The following is a 23,717-nucleotide window of genomic DNA, read 5'->3' on the forward strand; positions in this document are numbered from 1 at the left end:
CCGGAAAGTCAATAGTCCCAAATTGTTATCAAATTAAGTTCTTTCCACCAGCAGGATTGACAATGATGCATAGATTGTTAGGCCTGTTACTTTATTAAATTATCACACACTTGAAATGGAACGTAAATTGTACACAAATCGAAGGAATGCAACCATACACCGTTTAATTTTATTGCAAATTTATCTTAATTTCACACACTGGCACACGATTTCTTTGGCAGCAGTAGCCAGACTAGCATTACCTGAATCAATACCAACCACACGGTAAAGTACTCATAGATGATCTTTGGCGAAAAGACGGTCCACGCGAATATGTGGTCGCGCAATACCGTAGCGACTGTTATGAAAAAGCTCCCGGGTACGGTAATAAGTACGTTAGTAAGTGTAAGCATTCTTTCCCTTACGTTAGTCACTACCGGTAGATGCCTGCGAAAAAGAGGTAACAAAGTTAAATAATCAATTTTGAATGGTCTTTAAGCAGTCCATACTTCACATCTCGTTCGTTGTCGGAGAAAATGTGATGAAGCAATAGGAGGAAACTTAAAATAGGCCCACTAAAGGTATGCAGAGTAAGGAACAACCCCACACGCAGCATGTCGAAGTTGTTCAGTCCCACATAGCCGGCGTTGAGATCGATGGAGGCCAAACTGTTGGAGTTACCCTGCAAACGTATTGACGTATAAAGATTAATAATATTTCTCTTTAGCGTCTCAGAAAAGCTTACCTGATAGAAATAAAACGTTTTCCCTAACCAATAATGAGTGATTACTTTGAGCAATATGCTACAATGCTTGTCATCCGCAATGCGGTCTATACGTTCAGCGACAAATCTGCTCGTAGCCAGCAGTGCGCCAACGAGCAATACATTGTGCGGTTTGTGCAGTAGTGCGGACAGCAGCGCAACGATGATAATACAGTTGTTGAACAGCTCTCCCGTGCGTTTTTGCGAAGTACGTCCCATAATTGCCCGATACATCATCGGTAAAAATCCGATAAAGAATATTTCTACCAAATTAATCCAAAAAATGGTCAAACAAATTGCTGAGCTGAAATGGGAGTGCAAAAACAAATTCATCAAGTGCTGTGTCTTTTGGGTGTGTTCTTTTAGATATAATTACTTGGATGCGCTTAACCCGAAGATGCTCACGGTGCCAGACGCAGCACGGTAGTAGTAGATAAGCAAGGAAGCCGTCAGCGATAGTACAGTTGTGAGCAGTCCGGCCATGTAGCAGATTTGATACACCAAATAGCACAACCCGACCAGCATGGTCAGGCTAAGCCACATTTTATGTTCCTCCTTTGATAGCCAATCGCCCACGTCGGGTAAGTGTTGCCACTTGTCGCCCGTTTGATTGAAGCGTCGTACAGTAACGTGAATGCACAAGAAAGCGATCGAACCGGCACAGAAAATGTTCCGTTCCTCTTTGCACACTTCCACCAGCGATGCATCGGATTTCGTGTGTCGACTGAGCGCGCCGATCGTGTTGTTCATTACGCTTACCTCCTTTAAGGTGAGCAGTATCATTATGGTGCTGGTAAGGTAGTACCAAGTTTGATGCTCTTCCTCCACGAACGAGCTACTGCCCAGCGAAACACAATGGAAGCTTGTACCGAACCAAATGAAAAGCGAAAGCAACGATGCACTCTTGAGCAGTGTCCATAGCGATGCCTGCATGCTCTTGAGCAAGTGCGAAAGTATTGCCCACAGCGTAAAGTAGACCACCGACAGGGAGACTAATACGGCATGGAAGCAATTGGACGGTTCCGCAGACGATTGCTTCTCGAACGATAAAAGCTTCAGTAGAAGAAAGCTTAAAAGCATACAGTTGATGCTGGGAAAGAGTTTCGGTTGCAGGGTTAAAACGCTCGCATTTGTATCTTGCAAAAGCTGCAAAACTGCAATTGCAGCACAAAACAAAGCCATAACCATGCCGATCACGATAAACAGAATGTCATATCGTATGTAGCTTGAAATCAGCAGTTGAGTTAGCTTTTTCGACACGGATGTGTACAGCAAAACGGTTCGTTTGTAGGCGGAAATGTCGGCTGCATCTTTCATAAACTTCTGATGTAGCTGTTTCGCCTCTTCAAAGGAATTTTGCCACTCTAAAGGGGAATGGAAAAGAAAATGTTAGTCGCATCTCCACAAAATACTACCGACAAACGTATCTCTTCCGACTTACCGCTTTTTGTAAATTTATTATTTATAATTAATTCCACTTTCGTGACCAGTCTTTGAGTGTTGTAGTACAGTGCGTGCAGCATTTCCCTTCGGTGTAGCATCTTCAGTGCGGGATCTATGACCGAACCAATCGATGCATAGGGTATGGCAACGCCCATCAAGATGGACATGGTGGGAGCTAGATCGATTTGCAGGAATGTTTCTTCACTTTTCGCACATTGATCGCTCACAATGACGACAGGTACGATCGTTTCGGGATGTGACGAACCACCATGGCCACCCGAATCTCGCATGCCATGATCACCCGTTATGACTAGCAATGGTTTGGTGTAGTACTTCTGTTTCTGTAACGATGAATTGTACATGATCATTGGCTAGATTAGTGATGTGCTCTTTGGAGTGCACCCACGACACCGTTCCGACTCTGGCTATTGTTAGTCCGATTCCGGCAAAATCCGAACCACTAGCTTCGCCCGGAGTTGGAGTCGTCCAAAGTCATGGGGAGTCGTTCGGAGTCTTTCGGAATCGTCCGGAGTCGTACGGAGTCATCTGGAATCGTTCGATGTCGTCGGAATCGTCCAGAGTCGGCCGGAATCGTCTAGAGTCGATCAGAGTCGACCGGAATCGGTCGGAGTCAACAGGAGCCGTGCGGTTTAACAGGCCTTTGTTTCAAAGGCCGACTCTGACCGACTCCGGACGACTACGATCGACTCCAACTGATTTCGAACGACTCCGGACGACTTCGACTCCGAATTACTCCGGACAACTCCAAACGACTCCGAATGACTCTAGACGACTCCGGACGACCCTGGGATATTCTAGACCAGGGGTCTCCAAACTACGGCCCGCGGGCCGCATGCGGCTCTCAAGAGCTTGTGATGTGGCCCACGATGACTTTGCCAGAGTTAATATAAATATTACGTTATTATGACTTTTTCAAATAAAAATGTATTTTTTACTTTTCTTAGACAAAAATCAAGCATTAGTAACACGAAACTGTACAAGTATCGTTAGTATTTTGTTGTAAAAACGAGATTTAAACGTTCACTCATAAGTTAAAGCTAGCGTCAAATGGCCCTCAACATAGTTATTTTTGAAGCAATGCGGCCCGCGAGATGAAAAGTTTGGAGGCCCCTGTTCTAGACGATTCAGAATGACTCCGGATAATGCAGGACTACCTTCCGGAGTCGATTCCGAATTAATCGGAATTGGATCGAAGTCGACTCCGGATTTTTGCCAACTTTACCCATCACTAGACTAGATTCCCTTCGATTGTATTTGTAAAAAATTGTCATAACATACCCATTTGTCCATGGTTTGATAGATAGTTTTTATAACTTTGTCCATTTCCTTCAGCTTGCCCGGTACTTTGCCACTGAACGGGCCCTCCACGTGTCCGATGTGGTCCAACCCAAGATAATGCAGGATCATTAACTTCCAATCGTACATCTCTAGCTCCAGCTTAAGAAACTTTGTTATGTTTCGGTCGCCCTAGAACAGATCATCAATTACAGTCACGATCGTCCACGCCCATTCCCAACCCACCAATGTAAAACCCGAGTTACCTTGTAAAAGTCATTCACGTAGAGTGAGTCGGAGTTCTCGCCCTGGCGATGAAACGTTTCTGGAAACATGTTAGTCCAGGTATTGTCACCGTAAAACACTGTTTTCTGCTGCCGTTGCTTCATTTGATAGAGGAACGTGTCTAGCTTCATTTCGGGACTGCCCAGGTTCAGAATCACGTCCAGAAAGCTCGGTATCGCACCGGATGTCATTGCTTTTATTCGCGGCATCGTTACCGTCGGTGGATGTACCTGCAAACGGTACAGGCAAGCCTTCCCATCACCCAGCAGCTGGTTGAGGAACTGGAAGTTTTCCTCCTGCAGCACAAAATCCATTCGTAGGGCGTCTATCACCATCAACACGGCTCTCGATATTTTCGGCTTATAGTCAACGCCGCTAAAGCTGAAGTAAAATAACGAAATAAAGAATAGACGATTAAACAATCCGAATCCAAAAAGCGGAGGCCATAATTCTTACCTGGCATTGCCGACGCCTTGAGGTAGCTCATCTAGGTTGGCTTTGGTGGAAGGCGAAAATGATAGAGGAAAGAACCCATAGCAAAACAAACTGAAGGAAAACAAAAACACCACAAACGTGTACACCGCAATGTGATCTTGTCGCGCGTTCATAGCGCAAATGTGCTTGCAGGCAGTTTAAAACACTTTCACTTTCATTTTAAGCTACCGGCAATGTATTTTTCTCCGCTGATGCCCGTTTCTTCGTCTGGCTGCTTGATAAACAATGCAATTTTGCGATGGTCTGTCAAGGGTTATTGTTGACGCAAGGAGTAATCGACAACAAAGCAGAAATGTTGCCAGATGCAGTGATTTTTTTTTTCTTCAAAAATATTTTATTTAAAAAGAAAGGACGTTTTTTTAGGTTTTTTAAATAGTTTAAATGTTATATTATTTTTAATATGTGAATAAAATTTGGTGTACGAATTTCGGTCCACAATTAGTCACTGTGACAACTGACAGCTGTACGCCATAGGTGTTTTGGCTGTACGCGCAACAGCAGCATACGCAGAAAAAGAAACATTAACTCTGCCACTCCGTTAGCTTATGCGTGTGTAGTAAACAAAGAAATGGTGAAGTTTTCAAATTTAATAGGCACTCTGTTCAGTAAAAGTGCAGCATCGAAGCTAGAGACCGATGCTGCTCCATTGCCGCCCCGACGAAAGGCCGATGCGTACGGGGACGAGACTATGGCTCACACCAACACTCCTGCTGCTGCTGCTGCTACGCAAAATGGGAATTTCCCAAATGGTGTGCAGGTTGTGCCAGGAATGGAAAACTTAGCACTTGTTCCGGGCGGATCGTCACAGTCGTTAGAACCAGTTGCGGGGGAGCATCACACAGCGACATCGCAGACGGTGGTGAACAATGTGCAGCACAACACGCTCACAGCCCCCCAAACCTCCATCTCCAATACAACTGGAATGCAGGTGTATCAGATAAGGAACGCGAGCAATCTACACATCGGAAACAGCTACACGTTTAATACTGCGGCCGTGGTGGACGAAGGTGCTTCCACGAGCGGATCGTTGCCGGGTGCCGGATCCGCCGTGAAGTGGGCCAACTTGCGACTGTCGAACACTATTTCGCAAATGATGCAGAGCCAGGACGAGGTGGACACGGAGCTGCTTGATACGGTGTCGCGCCACTTGGGCTATGAATGGAAAAGCTTCGCCCGTAGGCTTGAATACTCGGAGGGGCAAATCGATGCCTTTGAAGCGGACAACTCCACACTGGCTGAGGTAAGTCGGGTTAGGGGAAGGTATTGGGATCAAACGTGTAATTAATTGCAGTCGCTAATAGAGTCGTATCATTTTTTCAGCAAATATACAGCTTTATGTTAGACTGGACCCGCAACGATGATGATCCTACACTTGGCCGTCTTGTGACGTTGTTGTGGAACAACAAGCACAAGGAAACAGTATACTACATTAAACAGGTGTGGAAAAAACGAAAAGAAGATAAAAATTCTCCCGAGCGGAGTAGTTAGCATAATCGTATACCTCTATAGTGAAACGCATTATACACGGGTGTGTACCGAACATACCCGATACCTTTTCTTATTCTCATCAGTGGATATTGTGATATCGAACGTTAGAAATGCTCGAAACAAATTCAGAAGTGCCTTTTAACAAATGAAACACATTTGTCACATTCCCACATATGATATAAAGTACAACTAGAATGTAGGGAAAGCGAAACATTTATAAAACAATCATACCAAGTATCTTGTAAATAAAGTATTTTAAAATAGAATTCGGCCGCAAGCTATTAAGGAAAGGTTGTTTAAGAATCGTGAACGCTACCACGTATGGTGCTTTTTTTATTTCAATATTTTTCTCCGCCCGACCATTTCTTTTGCGCCAACTCAACCCGAACCAAACCCTTACAAGCAAATTACGACTTTTGGCCAAGCTTTTCCTTCTTGGCGGCCTCTGCCTCAGCTTCTGCCTTCTCGTACTTTGCAATCAAGCCGTCCACCTCGGCGCTGGACAAAATTTTGATGACTGTTTTGTTGTTTTCACGGGTAAGAACTGCCATTTCAACTGCAACAAAAAAGGTCGTTCAAACAGCCGGTTAATAATAATACGACTAGAAGCGAGATTTGCAGCACTTACTCTTCTCTGATGTGAGCTTGGTCATATCGAGCGTTTTGGACAGCACTTTCACAGCCAAATCCTGCGCCTGCACGAGGCTGATATCGCTATCGCTCAGTTCCTGCTTTAGTGCGGAAACGGCGGCCTGGAAATTACAAAACAAAATTAATGTAAAACCACATGGAACAGTGAGCTCTTGCTATGACATACCGCCGAATTGTTGCCAATACAGGTTGCCTTCCATCCACCATAGTTGCCGCTGGGATCCGACTGGTACAGCTGATAACCGTAGTGCTTGTCCCAGCCCATGTACAGAATAGAAACGCCGAATGGTCGCTTGCCACCGTACTGCGTGTAAGCCTGTTTCACATCGCACAGGTGAGATACTAACTGCTCGCAGGGCATAGCCTCACCGTAATTCAGCTGGTAACGCTGCGCGATAACCCGCAGCAGGTTCGTGAGCACATTCGCGTCCGAAGTAATGCCAGCAACTGAGCACACCATATCACTTTGAGTAGGAGATTAAAAAAACATAATTTAGTTGATTTTTTTTCTGCGCAAAGCTATGCTCTTGTGCTCACTCGTTCAGTTTGTAGATCTTCTCGGAGAAGATCACATTATCCAACAGTTTGTTAGTGTTGCGCCGTTCGGCCGCTAGCAGTATTCCATCCTTTGCCAGTATGCCAAGCGAAGTGCCTGCGTGTGAGATAGCTTCCATAGCATACTCCACCTGATACAAGCGACCTTCCGGCGAGAAAATAGTGGTCCTGGAATCATAACGACGAGCCTGCAGCCCAAAGGTGAGTTAGCACAAATCCGACAGGTTATAACCTCAATGCCTGATGCGGCTTCTGCATTGTCCTCCACACCGCTGTCCCGCAAATGAAGTGAGACGTATGTTTAGCTGCATTTAAGCTAGTAACACTTACCATTTTCAATAATTATTGTAGAAACGAGATGAACTACGGAAAGATTGCTAAATACAAGCAAAATTAACACAGCTATTCAGAACTTGGACGTAAACAGTATCTCCAGTTTTGATGACTGTCAATTGCACAGCGTATTTTGAACTGTCATTGCCGTCGAAATTCGCTATGTTGGATTATCCGGGCGGTCGAGCAGTGGCGGCAAAATCCCGGCTGTCGAGCACATTACAGTTCGAGTGGTTTAAACATTTTAAAATTTAAAAGCTCGTTAGGAAAACGCACCGGTACATGCACAGTCCCTCTCATACTCAGGGCTGACTTTCAAACTATGGGTAAACCATTAGTGGCTTAGATAAACCTATACCGAGTAAAGTTGATGCATCCTGTGATCAGAGAGAAGAATACTCTGGTGACCACTGGCCTATTATTTTACACACAGCTTTTAGAATTATTTTACACTGTTAAATCGACAAAGAAAACAAGGCGTATCGGTTCTCACAAAACTAGAATGGATTTAATGCTTATACACACTGCCTCTTGGTAGCAAGAATTTATTGTGCGGGATTGTCCCCATGAGGGGAATTATAATTTTTTGGGGGATAATTTTCATCCAAGTTTTTGCAAAATGGAATGAGTTTTAACTAGATTATTCGTATGTATCTCATATTAAAAACGATTATTTATCCCATAATCAACTGAACAATCAATCAATCAAGATGAACAATGTAGAAGGTTGATGAAACCAAAAATTGTAGTGCAAATACTCTTTATCAAATCCAGAATAAGCCTATGAAGCTGCAAAATTATATGAAAAGCAGAAGTGTTACCAGGTGGCCTTTAGATTGGTAGCAACAGACAATCATGTTTCGGGGTTGGGGTTGGGAATTAGAGGATTAAATATCAAGGGCCTAGGGAAAATTCTGCATGTAAAAAAACAAGCAAAGTTATTAAATGTTTAGAAATTGTAAAACAGGATAACCAAAATTCATGTACCTCTCCTATACTGGCTTGTCTAGCAATAGTACACCCCTCCCCCCCCCCCCCCCCCTTTCCCACCACCAACCACCTCTTGTGAGGCTTCTGAATGGGGGAATGGTATCTTACATGTACTCTTAATCGCGGAAAAGTGTGTAAAAAGGTAGAAACTTTAAGTGATCCTAAAGTCATATAGTACCAGCACTAGATCTAGACCTGAGCCCATAGTACTGGCACTGATTTTGAATCCATGTTTTCCTGTAGCTGATCCTGAACCTATAGTAGTTTTGGTCCTAATGAAAAAACCCATGCCGTTCCGCGAACTAATAGCAAATTAATACCGATCATGGAATTGCTTCTGACCAGTACAGATACGGATTGAAAAATGCTGCCTGTTTTATTGCAGCCCAAAACATAGCATTTAATCTGTATCAACAATGGACCTGCCCTAATCCGGAACCGATAGAGTAATTCAGCGTAACGATTTAAACTACGAAGTAGCCAGTTTCCAAGTAGTCCGGTTTGATTGTACTATACACATGTTTAGTTAATTTTGAACAAAAATTGAGAAGATGCTATTCACGGGGGAAATTATACATGCCAGTAAACGTGTTTCTAGTACACGTATAAAGAGATTCACCGTTTTGTTAACCATTACTCAACTGCTCCTATTAACCCCTTAAGTGTTAATTAACTATTTCAGAGCTCCCTATTAATCCTTTTTCAGCTCTGTACTTGAGCAATATTCGATTATATGATGTCCTTTAACTAATATCTAGGTTAATTAACTAGAAGCTTTTCAAATACAACACATACGAATCCGGACGCGATCTCCATACCGCACACGATGCTTAATGCTACGAATTGGCTACATGATGTCTCAAAGCATATTTGTATCAAATATTCTAAATAATATCATTGGCCTTCAGATCTGTTATCTGTATGGCTAGACGGCAGCTGTTCATAGACCAATTCTTTCCTATTTCATCAGATTGTTCGTTACTCCAATCACATCTCGACAATCTTTCCAAAGTGGTGTAATTGCAACGATCTATCGTTATCCATCCCTAAATATACTGCAATCTCTTTTTGTCGATCTCCCAATCCCATACGTTTTGACTATATATGTAATAATGTCTGTCTTCAACGGGTATAGTCAGTGAAAGAGCTAGGATTTTGGTTGGACGATAAGGTCTGCTTTACTTTGCACCAAGACAAAATAATTGGGTCCAAGTTTTCGGACTCAAAGTGCTTGAAGGCTCTGTATTGCAGTCTAGTCACACCAAACTTAGAATTCGGGAGCATAGTGTGATCGTCTTCCTCTCCCACCTGTATCCTCAGACTCGAAAGAGTGCAAAAAGCGTTCACATGTTTTTGCTCTCCGGGGAATCCTGGGTCCTGGCCACAAACTCCCTTCATATTCTCTTCATTTTTTTGGGCTTGAGTCGAATCACGTCGTACTCAGCCTCATTCATCGCTTCTATCCTACTCCATGAAGTCGACGTCCCTCCTCTCCTTTCCTCTATCGACTTTTATGTCCCTCCCCGTCTAGTAAGACATCGTCCCCTCTAGCCCTTTCCAGACGTCGAACCCAGTTTGGCATGAGTGATTCGTTTCTGAACTGCAACATATGCTTCAACGATTCTTCCCACTTATTTGATCATGACGCATTTCTTCGGCATCATTTAGATCTAAGCTGCGGACCGACGCAAGTTCCAGCCAGTGTTCTTCTTCTACTCCTTCTTTAGTTTGCTTTCTAAATTTCCTTTTTTCTCCTCTCTATTTCTATCCATACTTCACCTGATCCAATAGTTCAGGATAGCTACAGGATTTCACCAATACAGTTTTCACGTATGGTTCCGTATTCTTGCGATTGAAGATTCAGCTAAGTGTCCCGTGGTCTTGAGTTCTATGGAAAACCCTGTATAAGCAATTAATAATTTTGTTAAACCATTAAGTAGACTACATAAATGAAATGAAATGAAATGAATAAGTTTATTAAAGTTAAAGATGGGTTTTAGTTTCTTACACTAGCAAGGACTAGCTATCCGCCTGCGTGATACAATTAAGATTCGGCAAAAAAAGGAAGGCATCAATATTTTTTTACAAACAAATATTTGTTGATATCAAAGGGGAACCATTTTTTCAAAATGAAATTCATGTAATTTTTTTATTGGTATAGAACAGTGCTCCACTTAACTTATATATTTTCCGCCCCATATATATTGAAGACATATATTTTTTGAAGACTTGGATCAAATCTTCAAATATTATTTGCTCTTAATTTTATGTGAACTTTCTTCATTTAAAAAAAACTACACACAAAATCGCCGAAAAACTCGCAAACCATGGCGCACAGAATTAGTGCACGACATTGGAGCATGAAAAGCTGCTCATCGCTCAATTAGCATTCCGCAGAACGATCAGAACCATCCGCAAGCATCATTCACCGCCCCGACCCGAAGCAAGAGACGAGCCCAAGCGATAAAAAAACCCACACAAACTCTTTTCCCCAAAACTAGTGCAAACGATGCGCGAGCGCACTAATCGTCGCTCGGAGAAGGGATGCGCATCTTCCCCCCTTGTTTGGCACGATACACTAGCCCAACTACAAGGGCTCGTCCGTCGCTGGGCCGGAATGTTAGCATCAGTTAAGTGCCAACGGTCGAGGTGTTCAAACGCGCTACGCTCTGCACGCCCACGCCATACGACCGCGCCCGATGCCCAGATTGTGGGACTGTTGTGAGCAGCTCGAGCGATTTCAAACAATAATAATTGTACGTTAAATTGGGCTCATCGTAAAACCGCACAGTTTGTGGGCGCGAGCGGAGCTGTGTCTGTGTGCGTCTGTGTGTGTGTGTGTGTTCCAGTGATTGTGGGTGGTTGATAGTGGGGTGTAACGCACCTGACGAGAACGAACAGCCGGTATGCCTCATTCGGTGAGGACGGTTGCACATCTCGATACGGAAAAGTCACTCAAGTAGAAGTTAATCGTATTATGTAGAAGCGTGACCGCGTAGAAACGGTAGGCTACGCGAGGAGTCCTCGTGTGTACAGACACTCTCGGGCAACGGAGGCAAGGAAGTGAAATTAAAATGAAGATTGAATAATAGCGGCCACCCAACGGTACCTGAAGGAGTGCTCCAGGAGTACATAACACGGCGACGAGGTCTGTGTGTGTGTGTCGCGGTACTTCTACCGAACCGCGCATACAATCTACCCCGTTCCCGAGTGTCCGAATGCACCGAGTGCAAGCCGTGCTGCTGCAGCGGTAGATGTCACTCGAAATCCGAAAGCTATGTGAAAAGTGAAAAATGCCGCGACCACAACTACAACCGTTCTTCACAGCTGTAGGAAGCGTTATGCTACAGATCGTTGCACTGCTGGGGCTAATCTTGATAGCGGCACGCAACCCCACCGTCCGCTGTCTTCACATGGAGGTGGAACGAGTGAACCACTTGGTGTTAGATAATGCAAAGGTGAGAAGAGAAATGTGTTCGTCTTTCAGTTTATTTTCCTTTTTTTTCAGGTTTTTTTAAACAAACTTTTTTTTATTATTTAAATACTTCGAGTACAAGCGATGCTGCGGCAAAAAAAAGGAAGGTGTTTTGTTTGCGCCGAGGCCACACTCAGATGCTAAAGCGATGGTACTTCCAATCTTCCTCACCATGCAACCCTCAAAGATGGTATTGAGCGGTATTTGAGGAAGTTTTCCATTTCCTTCCATTGTTTCTTCTGCATTTAACGGAAGCTTCAATGTCTCATACTTATTATTTGACTAGACTTCGTTTTTTTTGTCAAGCCAGTACGAATGCTATGGGAAGCGTGGTTTTTAATTAAGCCAGTCTGTAGCTTGGAGGGCTTACTTTGAATGTCATTCCCAGCTGATGAATCTCAATGCCCCAACATGAGTTACTCCCCAAAGCCATTCTAAGGACACGTCGACGTGTTCATGGCGACGCTGCAGCATACATTCGTGCTGCAAGTTTGTTACACCATGTGTAGCTCAGCATAACAGAATTTAACCATACAATCAAATGTCACTAATAATCTAACTCACTGTGCATTTGTAGTGCGCCACCGGAACAGCAGCGCCACCACTTTGCATTGTCCATCGTGTGAACGCGCGCGCGCTTCGACTTTGTGCCCAATGACCACCATCCAAAGGGCGGCAACCGGCAGCTGCACACGCGCCTCGCTTCGCGCGCACGATGACACTTCTCCTGCGTACCCGTACGCATCAATTTAGAACGACGAGACCACACACACACCGCAAAAACGGTCAGCATCGGTGGGTTTCATTGACCTGAAATTCTAATTGCACGCCGACCGGAGTGCCGGCACACGATTATTGTCACACGACAGTTTACTCAACTCATTGGGGCCATCAATAATCGCGAACTGTGTTGCGAACCGCGCGAATCCCATGCGGACGCAACCAAAGGTCATTCACGGTGCGTAGAGCGCAACAAACAAAAAAAAACGCAAAGTTGTTTAAGTGTGTTTGTGTTTTCTTTTTTTTGTAAGGATTATGCGTCCCGCAGCATGACGCACATAATCATTCACAATTATCCTCGGCACAAACGGTAGTGTAAATTGTCACATTTATCGCTTGCCGCGTGTACGCTTAATACTTGCTGATTCATTATTTATATGCCCCAAACGGTACGGTTCCATTCAACCCCAAGTCCCATACCGCTGGAAGCATAATTTCGCTACGCTTACGGACGGATAAATGGTTTGGAGCAATGCACTACCAATGGTTCTAGTTGGAAGACACATTTTGGAGCTGAAATTTAAATTTTGGCACTAGCCGCCCACAGCAAAGCCAACACAATGGGATTTGTATAATTTGAATGTCAAAAACAGCTCCCGAGAGGAGTGGGAAAGGTTCTGTGGTTGTTGTTTTTTTTTTGGCAGGTTGTTGCTACACTTTCTCGAGTTCATTTGGGTTAGTTCTAGTGAAGGTGATTCTTGGAAAGGTTAATTTTTGAATGTTAATGGCATTGTTTTGAAATCCCGCAGCGAGATGAACTTGAAACGATTGTAAAACTGGTACACCACGTTTTTCGGAACACATCATGCGCATGAGGATCGGTTAGGGTTAGTGTTGATTTAAATGAAGTGTAGTAGACAATTAAAAAAAAACACCAGAATCAATACATTGCACTGCTGCACAGTTTTCTTGCAGCTGCAATTTCAATTAATTTTGCAAATAAAGATAATCATTTTAGTTATTCGGTTTTCACCTCGTTATGAAGCTATTTGGCAAAAGGAAGCACCGACGGGAGAGCATCGTGCATCGTAAGTGCATCGTAAAAGTGAAATTGCGCAGACCCCAAGGGCTTGCTCGATTAGCTTTTATCGCACAACCGCGCCGCAGCAAGAGGCATTGTTTTTGGTCTGATGGCGTACGCGCACGCCGTAATGGACGCCATTTTTCGCCAGCCCACCCATCTATTTGGACGAAACTTTGATTTGATTTATCACGGAACTTCAATCTGCGGACACGGGCGTTAGTGTTTGCTCGCGGCAAATGATGGACCAACCGCTTTGCCACTCCGAAGCAGCAGCAACAGCAGCTTCTATCATTTCTATCTAGCCCAAAGCCCATCGTACTGGAACACACCATACTGTGTGTCTGTGTGTTTTTGTTGTTGTTATTTCTTGTTTAATTGCAAACAAACCAACCATTTTAACCTGTGCCACACTGTGCCGGAAGGGTGGCCAAAAATGCTTTACGCAATCGCACAATAAAAACCACCCCGAAACTCAAGTCTTTCGAAAGAACGAAGCGACGAACCTCTTTCGCGGTATGGTATCACGGGAAAAAATCAGCTGAGATGGCGTCGGGTGCGAATGCTAAATGGTGTGACCGTACCGAAAAAAGCAAAAGGAAAGAAACCTCAACCCACCCCCTCGAATGAAAACAAAACGATCACTAAAGCATGTTCGCAACATCTTTGCTATTTGAATGTGCTCATCGCTACCAGTGCGGATGAGCTACTTACATCAGAATAACGAAAAAACTGGGTGGAAGAGTAGTAATTAGTGGAGTTTCTCACACCTTGTGCGCGCGGGCACGGTTCGTATCTTTATTTGGCACCCGAAATGAAAGCGAACGACATCAACAAAAGCACTATGAATGAAGTAGTTGTAGCATCCAACAGAGAGTGACATTGAAGTGCAGCTTCCTTGCCAGTCAGTATTGCTCACGAAGTAAATGCTTCTTGAAGATCGCAACCGAAAAGAATGCAATTATATACGTGTTTATTGCTTCACTGAGTTTCCCATAATTTCCCTGTAGTTCAGAGATGATGTTTTAGAACTTCTCGACTCAACAGTCGAAAAAACGGACGGACAGAACAGAACCGGTGCGGTGTGGTTGTGTGCTTCAACCGTAACCGCAGCCGCGCGTGATGTAGATGACCGATGATCGCCGTAATGATTTGTAATGGTTACATCGTGTGCAGGTCACGATAGCGCGTCGGCAAACCATAACACAAAAAAAAACTGTGCTACGTACGCATAATGTGCCGTGTATAGAAGGGCGCTACCCTTCGCTCTTCTTTTTTCCAAAATCATTCATTACTGATTGTTTGCGCGGAGCACGTTGAAAGCGCTTTCAAACGAACACAACACGCCACGAGAAAAAAAAGCGAAACTGTAACAGAATTTTTCTATGACATTCCTGCTCGCCAAACATACCTATCCCATCGTCCTCTCGTCGTGGCTTAATGTAGCTGCATTCGGCGGTATGCTAATTTATGCGCTACGTTCTCAGCTCTGTTCCATGCGTAGCGCCGTTCCCATTGCGCACCAGATGCGCAGTGTGGCTCACGGAACGGGCAAAGGGATGCTGCTACTGGTCGGAGGGGTGTAGATGATCATTTTTCTTATTTAAATTTTCATTATCACCTGCCAGGCCAGGTGGGGTGGCCCGTCGGAGAATCGGCAACATGATGAGCCCGAGGCGACAGAAACATTGGTCTTCAACCGAATAATTAGGCAGCGGTTTGCGGGTGGTTTTGTTTTGCATTGCACTCGCCCTCGCCATAAAGTTTTGGGGTGAGATTTATGACCATGAGCTGACCTAGAAGAGAATTTAGCCTAGAATGGCCACACAAAAAAGGGGGAGCATTTAGAACGTGCTTCCGCGTTGGTCCGTACAATGCTGGTGTACATTTTCCCATCAGATGACCTTTCAAACGCGAAGCGACGACACGATTTTACTTTTCAACAATGGGTTTGGGTGTAATTAAAGTCTCCATCGGGGTTAGAGTTTTCGCAACAATTTTTGGCGTCCTTGCTTGAAGTGTATGCTAAAGAATACTGTAGTTTTAGACCGTACTCGACTTTGGTTTTTGTTCTAGTAACCTTGGCAGTTTAGTGTGTACCTTTGGATTTATAATGTTATAATTAGAATGATTTTCTTAAATGCACAACGATCCTGTTGTTCGATTTCTGCTTTCGAAATACAGCTGCCAAAGATATAACCTTTCTGATTAATATGTGACAACATTTTAAATAAAAGTTTTGCTATTTAAGTTACTCGATAAAGAAAATCGTTGGCTACCACCCATTCAGAATAAAACTAAATTTTTGGTAACGTTGAAACAATGTAATCGCTCTTTAACGAAAACATTCGAATATAATGTTCAATATTACTCAATCTCAAACATATAACAGAATAAACTATCTAGACTAAAATAAAAATTAATGTTTGCCGGTGGTTCATTCTTGTAGGTATGATGTTGTGTGCTCTTTTTACCCCTATAGCTTCTTATCACGTCGAGGAATAACTTTGTTTAACTCATAATAATAGCAGTGGCGGATTAACAAGAGTTGATTCTGAACTGAGTTCTGAATTGTCGAGCGATGAATTTTAAACCAAAGAATGGTTGAGAAGCAAATTTATTTATGCGCGGGGTTTTTCCTTGCTTTCTCGGGGCCCCACATGGCCACTAAGTTTGCGTATAGTCTTTCCCCGAGATACGCGACACTCGAGTTACGCGAATTCGAGTTACGCAATTTTTTAATTTTGACAGTTTATATGTCAAATCAGTCCAAATTTCTCCAACTCCAAATGCAAAATGTATGCAAAATTTCTCCAATTTTCAAGTGCAAAATAAATTGAATTATCGTTGAATGTTTCCAATCGCTAAAAAGCCAGAAATAATGTAATCTTTTATAAAATTTATATTAAATGTGTAATTTAGCACCTAAAAGCACTAAAGTCAATCAAAAATAACCATTTATCAACAATTTTTTGGCTGAAAAACGGGATATTCAACTTTCGCGAATACGCAAATCCCAGGTTATTGGTTTTTGTGTAGAAATATTGGCATTTGATTTTGGTATCTAAATTCCAAAAAAAATATTGATCAAATATTCTCAAATGTTCTATTTTTTTCTTGGATTCTGTGTGAATTTGCAAAATTAATAACATTTGTGTTGTTGGTGCTTGGTGCCTTTTTTAATGGGCCCTATAGAGATACTCACAAAGTTATAACATTTTGTATCACATATGTTGATAAAATGCACTGATTACAACCGATTCATCTGTTAATCGTTCCCAACAAATTTCATCTATTTTTGAATCTCATTTCTTATTTCATTCATCATTCCACCCTAACATATCCGTAAGCATAACATATGTGACAGTATTTTCATTTAATTTACAACATGTGGAACAACTACATTCAAACATAGACGTTGAAGAATTTGAATTTGGCTCTATTGTGCGTTGTAGATGACTGATATCAGCCAAATAACTTTACTGCTACTGTAATAACTTTAGCTGCTGTAATAATTATTTGGCCAAAACGGACAAACAGGTTTACGTCCAGACGAAGCAGGACACATGCAACAGTCGATTTTTTAAAATTTGTGTTATATTTGTTGGCCACCTGCCGCAAAGCACGACCGACTCAATTTTTTTGAATTATTTCATCAACGCATTCGCCCGTCAAGGGTTCAAATGTTGAATGAGTCAAGTCTATCATACGCAAAACTGTTTATCCTGCTATATGGATAAAGTAAGCAACCAACTGATAGCCAAGCACATGAGTAATTGAAGCAGATCTAGACCAACTACAGTTTTTATGCCAGATAAGACGGAACGAAGCTTTGATTTGATAGCTATTTCAAAATTGTTGGAATTGTTATTGTATTATTCAGTTTGGACATTCTTCTATATGTTTAATAAAACGGGAAAATTGTGCTAATCCGCGTGGATCTGGGTAACTTAGCTAGTACAGACAAACATATAAGCTGCAGATAATTATTATTAAATCATTAAATTTGAACTTGTATAAAAATAGCAAATAGCTATATATTTGGTGTGACCGTTGAACGATTATTGTTTCCCCAACCAGTGGTCTCCAACCTGTGGTCCGTGGCGTCAACTTACATGATCCGTGAGAGAATTTATTTTTGAAGAAAAAGCTCATTACTATTCATTTCGTGCATTTCTTTCCCCACAATCAAGATTACATTTTAAAAAAGGATGTCTAGAATAAGATTTAAACATATTTTTCATTTAAAACTTTGAAGTAAGTCTAAAACATGTATGCCCTCAATGGATGTGAGCCGCGGCAAGTGTATTTTCAAAGCCAAGTGGTGCGCGATCCTAAAAAGGTTGGAGAGCACTGTCTTAAACAATACGCGAATCATTTTCATTTGAATGTATTTCATTGGTATGGTAAATTATAAAAAAAAAATAGTTTACTTTTTTGAGAACAAATGCACAATTTATTTACATTTTTTTTGTCCGCGGATGGCAATCGATATTATTTATTGAAGGTTGGTTGCATAAATAATTCCCACAATGCTTGCCCTGGGTTTGAAACATCAACTGCTACCCATATCAAATTTGATTTTTAATATGGAATAATTTTGGAGTACGAACACAGTACGTACATTTCCCTGAATGGCAGGAGGGCTCGTTCTAGGTGTAGAGTATCATCTAATACCGGTATTAAAATTAGTCAAAAACATACTATAATTCATGAGGGGCGGTCCAATGGTACAGTGGTCGCCAACTCGAACAACTAAAAAACATACCCATCATGAGTTCAAGCCTAGAATAGACCGTCCCCCCGTAGCAAGAATTGACTGTGTCTGGCTGCGTGGTAATAATGAGTTCTCGAAAGCCTGTACAGGTCGGACATGTCTGTGTAGAGGACATGCGTTACGCCAAATAGAAGAAGAATTCACAAGACAACCACAGCCTAAATGCCATCCAAAGCCACCCAGAAGTGATCATGCCATTGAATTGAAAATTGCTAGATCGTCTTATTTCAATCCTTCATGGAGGATCACAAATGAGTGCAAATATTTTTATATATTAAATGCACATCAGCAGATAAATGCAAGGTGCATCCCATTGTCATGTGGATTGAGGGAGATAAAATTTAATTAAAACCCATTTCCACTGTGAAATGTGCTGTCAAGATGTATCATCGCTGAAATAGATACAGGAGAAAGGCCACGGATGCTAATGAAAATCAAGGGTCTTCGTACTCACCGTAACCTCCATAGCCAATAGACCATTGCACAATGCACATTCATCAAACGGCCAAACGGCCAACAATGCAACGGGAGGCGAAGGAAAAGAAATGTCCTAACCATTCTTTTCAAGGTGCACGCTTGCCTTTCTTTTTCTCGGCTCTGTGGAATGGAACTTTCTTCCGTCGAATGCATACCGTCCATAGAATGCTGGGCTGCAGCAGACGGGCTAGGGCCGTTTTCTCATGCGCTGCTGCACGTACAGTAGCTATTCGGCAAATATGCAACAAGCGGCGAAACGATACTCATTAGGCGCCACATGGAATGTGCCATGATGATACGTGCAGTATTTCAGTGTAGGACAGACGATCTGCCTCCTCCTGTCCCCTGGGGTGCGATGGAAAGCATTGTTTGTTAATGTGTGTATTGCATGAATTTTAACCTACAAATTGCTCGAACGCTTCTTCTGTTTGCTGTTCTTTTGTTGCAGATCGATGAAAGGAATTTGCATAATTTCCTCGAGGAACATGAACAACTGCTGCTGTTTGGTGATCGTACAACTGGTAAGTGTGGTACATACTTTATTCGGCACCGGCATGACACGATTGCAACACGATTGCTGATGACGAATCTATCGTCGAATGGAGTTTTGATCGTATTGACACACCTTCCGGTCATTGGCGGTGTATTTTGGCTGGGGTTGCGGGTACCCTTTCTTGCACAGCCCTTTAGGCAACACAAATGATCATTCTCTTCATGCTGTTTTAGTGTTGCAGTTCAAAACACATCTCGCATTGCACGGGTTTCTTTGTCCAGAGTTCAAGTTCATGCCTATTGAGCAAAGTCGGTTGTCGATACGCCTCGTGTTCCTCAGCCTGCAAAGAACTACGGGCTGTCGATAAATTGCTTTGCTACGGTTTTGAAACGCTTTGCCAAAAGAAGAAGAAGAAAAAACATCATTGTTTCGCACATTTCAATGTTGACTAATTGTTTTCCAGATGATTTCAAGATAGTTAACGTGCGGCAAAGAAAACGTGAAAGCAGGTCAACTCCAGGCAGCGGATTCCTGCAGTTCAACCTTAGCGACGGCCGCGGTAAGTATCCCCAAACGTTACAATATGCGTTACGTTGCAGACCATCTTCTACGTGCAGCGTGGTGCCACAATGACGAATAAAATGTGCAACTCTCGCGTTCCATTTCAGAGGACAATTTTGCTTTGCGATTGCAAAAGTCAGACATTTTGATAGATGAATCATTTGCTTTCATCGAAAGCTACGATAATTCCACTCAACTGTTGGATGATTCGTACGATCGTGTGCTCAAGTATCGGGATTGCTTCTATCGCAATGAGCGTGCAGCGTTCGACCTGTGCGAGGGTAGCGTGCGCGGTTTGATTCGAACCAACGAGTCGGAAATTGTCATACATCCGCTACCGGAACGATTCGGTACCGGGGCACATGTCATTCTGAACCGAAACAAAACCATACCAAGTGATGAAAGTGGCGAAACGAAAGTCATGTTCGAACCGGACATGAATGAGCCAACCCGCCGGAGGCCAACCGTTCCTTTCTACGGTCAGAGTCAACAATCACGGCTCAAACGGCACATCAGCTCAAATCACAACGCCAAGGTGCCGGACGTGCTGCACATCGAGACGGCTATCTTCATCGATAAGGATCTGTATAGGCACATGTCGAAGAACTATCCAAAAAACACCGAAGCACATCTGATACGCTTCGTGCTGGCAATGATCAATGGTGTGCAGCTGCTTTACAACCATCCATCGCTTGGTCATCCGATCAACTTCATCCTCAAGCGACTAGAAATCCTGCACAACGATCCGAAAGATCTTCGACGTTCCAGCGACATTGACATCTATCTGAATAGTTTCTGCGGCTGGCAGCGTAAAATGAATCCCATATCCGACGCTGATCCAGTACACTTTGACCATGCGGTCATACTTACGGGGCTGGATCTGTTCGTGGTGAGCAAAAACGGTAAGGTAAGCAACCAGGTCGTAGGCCTAGCGCCGGTTGCCGGCATGTGCACAATCACTTCAAGCTGTACGATCAATGAGGGAAAACATTTCGAGAGCGTTTTCGTTGTATCGCACGAAATTGGACACAAGTGAGTTTTCGTTTTTAATCGCTTTTAATCACATTTCGTTGGTTTGGCATCAGTAACATTATATTTCTGGTGAATGTTTAGCTTGGGAATGCGACACGACACGTCGGAAAACAACTGTGATCCTAGCCTGTACATTATGTCACCGACATTGGGCAGCGGTAAGATCACATGGTCATCCTGTAGCCGTAATTACCTGAACACGTTTCTAAAGTAAGTGGTAACTTCTTGGCGGTATCTCTCGCAAAGCGATAAACCGTATGTATCTCTCTCCCGCTAGAACTTCTCAAGCTACCTGTCTGTTTGATCGAGGACACTACGGATCATCGCTCGATCACACTGGAGAAGGTCGGTTACCGGGCGAGCGTTTCGATGCTGACCAGCAGTGTCTGTTGAAGTATGGCAAAGACAGTACACGCTCCAAGTCCCAGGATTTGGCCGACATTTGCCGTGATCTTCACTGTCAGCGTGATCGTTACACGTGGACATCGCACCCTGCACTAGAAGGAACAAACTGTGGAAAGCTAATGGTTAGTGTAATTTCCTATGCCTGCTAATTTAGCCTCCTTACGTGGCACTAAACGAATCTTCATTTATATAGTGGTGCCGAAGTGGAGTTTGTGTATCCAAAATTCCGGGCCTGACGATACAATCTACTGGCAAACACATCACCGCTTTCAAAACGATCGATAAGAAAACGTTTCTAGAGGGGCTGAAATTTGCCAGCCTGCGGCAGGACATATCGCGAACGTTAAATACCATACCAACGTGGGACTCATGGAGCGAACCGACCGAGTGTGTTTCCGGCTGTCTATACGGTGAGTCCGGTCGACTGAAGGAAGGAAGCACTGGGTTAAGGCAGTTTACAAGAAAATGTCTAGACAAACGGTAAGATTTAAAAATAACTTGTTTTATTCAGACAATTTGATAATATGCTAATTTGATTACAGTAAAAATTGTTCCGGATTTAGCCGCAAATATGAGACGTGTATCGCCAAACAGGTTCGTCACACGTACAGCAAATGCACGCATAGCAGTAACACGTTCACATAATTCGCACTTTTTGCTTTTTGCAGTGTTACAACATCGGACGGACAACGATACTAGAGTTTTCCAATCAAATTTGTGGCCGCGCTAAAGAGTTCGATGCGGACATTATCGGGTACGGGTTGCAGAAGGTTGCCGAAGACCCGGAAGACTCGTGCAAAGTGTTTTGCGAAACAAAGGCAGGTGTGCCGAAGACCAAAAGTTGGATCTACCCGGACGGTACCGCTTGTAAGGTGCAGAACGGTGACTTTGACGATGCATACTACTGTGTCAGTGGACGATGTGAAAAGTTTAGCTGCAATAATACCTCCAACAATTACTACCGAATCGACGGAGCACTCTGCACGGAAGTGTACCAATACACCGAACGGAGTGGCAACAGTATTCACCAGGAAAATGTTCGGGACTATAAGAGCTTACCATTGAACAAGAACGCATACCCAATCGACCGCAGGGCTGAAAGTTCTACGATACGAACAGGTACGCCCAAATGCTTTCACCGACCTTTTAGTGACCTATATTTTTACAACAGTTGCGCGTTTTTTTGTTTTTGAAGCATTAAGCAACTATACCGCACGAAAGCCTCCACCAGATACGGAAGGCTACAGCAGTCAGGCAGAAAATACGTTCAACCGCTGGCGTGAGCGTTCGTCATCGGAGCTCAACAGGTTGTCCGAGCTGCAAGGACGTAAGCATAACTGGGAGGTGAAGTCAGGCTGTCACTTTAGCTGCATGGAACGGGGCAAGGGAGTGCAAATCGTGTCCTCGACAGCCGGGACCAACACCAACATTCAGCTCTGCACCGCCAACACGATTGTTAGTGTCCTCGTAACCTTCTTTCTTCGGTGAACCCAACGTTTCAGGGTGAATTTTGATGTTGTTTTTTTTTTTGCTTTGTTTTCGCTCAATACTCTTAGGCCTGTGATAAGGTGTTATCAACGTACGAATTTGCAACGCAGCTATGCAAGCGATATCAGCAGAAGGTGTCGGGATTGTCGGGTATTGGCATGCAAATAGCGCCCAGCATTGAGGATCCAGATCGAAGCTGTCGGGTGGCGTGTCAGGATACGTTCATCAGGCATCGCTTCTACCTGGTGAATGGAGAGCAAGGGCACTTTCCTTTCGGGACGCGATGCAATCACAATGAGTCGAATCGTTATTGCATCAATGGCAAATGTTTGGTATGCTTTAGCGTTTAACAAAAAGGCTCCTAGAGTAACAGAACTTTCATTCATTTTGGAATCTCTTTTTTTTCTATACATAGCATTTTGGCAGCGACGACATACCGGTCAACGAGTCGTACAATGCGCTTCCTAACGTTCGAATTAAACGATCCACAAACAGAACCAAGCGGCATTTCGAGTACTTTGCTCCGATCAACGTGACCGAACGGTTAAGTCAAGAGTTTTTGGAAAATTTGATTGCCAACATCGACTTTGGACGGACTACCAACGAAAATAGTAACGTCTTTTGTTAGGTGACGAGTTGGGAAAGTAGTGATTAATTCAAATTCACTTTTCTACTTTGCAGATATTGTTTTGGAGGAACATATTGACTTGAAAAATCCAATCTATGTTGACCCGTGAAGTAAATCATCCACACAAATCAACGTGATAGTAAAAGCTGACCCGCGTCGCGCTTGCCGTGCTGCCGGTATGCATGGAACTGTTTATTTATTATCGAAACTTTTGTAATGTAATTTATTCCCCGAAATATACACCCAAATAAATCGTCTCCATTAATTACAATTAAGGCAGTGCATATGTAGATGTTTTTGGT

The 23,717-nt window shown here is 43.2% G+C and overlaps 4 protein-coding genes across 4 annotated transcripts; 2 read left to right on the forward strand and 2 right to left on the reverse strand.

Annotated features, from left to right (window-relative positions):
* Positions 1 to 70: 70 nt before the first annotated feature.
* On the reverse strand, positions 71 to 4,490 carry LOC120949640 (GPI ethanolamine phosphate transferase 2). The gene is made up of 8 exons (XM_040367064.2): positions 4,223 to 4,490; positions 3,748 to 4,147; positions 3,485 to 3,673; positions 2,184 to 2,526; positions 1,119 to 2,106; positions 725 to 1,046; positions 489 to 661; positions 71 to 426 (listed from the first exon to the last, which is right to left on the reverse strand). The coding sequence occupies exons 1-8, from the start codon at positions 4,372 to 4,374 to the stop codon at positions 192 to 194; spliced, it is 2,802 nt and encodes a 933-aa protein (XP_040222998.2). The 5' UTR covers positions 4,375 to 4,490; the 3' UTR covers positions 71 to 191.
* Positions 4,491 to 4,731: 241 nt separating this feature from the next.
* Positions 4,732 to 6,015, forward strand: LOC120949641 (protein immune deficiency). Its single transcript, XM_040367065.2, has 2 exons — positions 4,732 to 5,501; positions 5,582 to 6,015. The coding sequence occupies exons 1-2, from the start codon at positions 4,830 to 4,832 to the stop codon at positions 5,747 to 5,749; spliced, it is 840 nt and encodes a 279-aa protein (XP_040222999.2). The 5' UTR covers positions 4,732 to 4,829; the 3' UTR covers positions 5,750 to 6,015.
* Positions 6,016 to 6,041: 26 nt separating this feature from the next.
* LOC120949642 (proteasome subunit alpha type-4) lies at positions 6,042 to 7,420 on the reverse strand. Its single transcript, XM_040367066.2, has 5 exons — positions 7,286 to 7,420; positions 6,938 to 7,143; positions 6,567 to 6,864; positions 6,378 to 6,501; positions 6,042 to 6,305 (listed from the first exon to the last, which is right to left on the reverse strand). The coding sequence occupies exons 1-5, from the start codon at positions 7,286 to 7,288 to the stop codon at positions 6,157 to 6,159; spliced, it is 780 nt and encodes a 259-aa protein (XP_040223000.1). The 5' UTR covers positions 7,289 to 7,420; the 3' UTR covers positions 6,042 to 6,156.
* A 3,128-nt stretch (positions 7,421 to 10,548) lies between these two features.
* LOC120951236 (A disintegrin and metalloproteinase with thrombospondin motifs adt-1) lies at positions 10,549 to 23,686 on the forward strand. The gene is made up of 13 exons (XM_040369828.2): positions 10,549 to 11,736; positions 19,257 to 19,329; positions 19,765 to 19,860; positions 19,970 to 20,894; positions 20,976 to 21,104; positions 21,172 to 21,421; positions 21,493 to 21,779; positions 21,842 to 21,893; positions 21,968 to 22,418; positions 22,495 to 22,754; positions 22,856 to 23,119; positions 23,203 to 23,398; positions 23,469 to 23,686. Exons 1-13 carry the CDS (start codon positions 11,572 to 11,574, stop codon positions 23,522 to 23,524), a joined length of 3,204 nt encoding a protein of 1,067 aa, XP_040225762.2. The 5' UTR covers positions 10,549 to 11,571; the 3' UTR covers positions 23,525 to 23,686.
* Positions 23,687 to 23,717: the final 31 nt, after the last annotated feature.

Source organism: Anopheles coluzzii, chromosome 2, assembly GCF_943734685.1.
Source record: "Anopheles coluzzii chromosome 2, AcolN3, whole genome shotgun sequence".
Lineage (NCBI taxonomy): Eukaryota > Metazoa > Arthropoda > Insecta > Diptera > Culicidae > Anopheles > Anopheles coluzzii.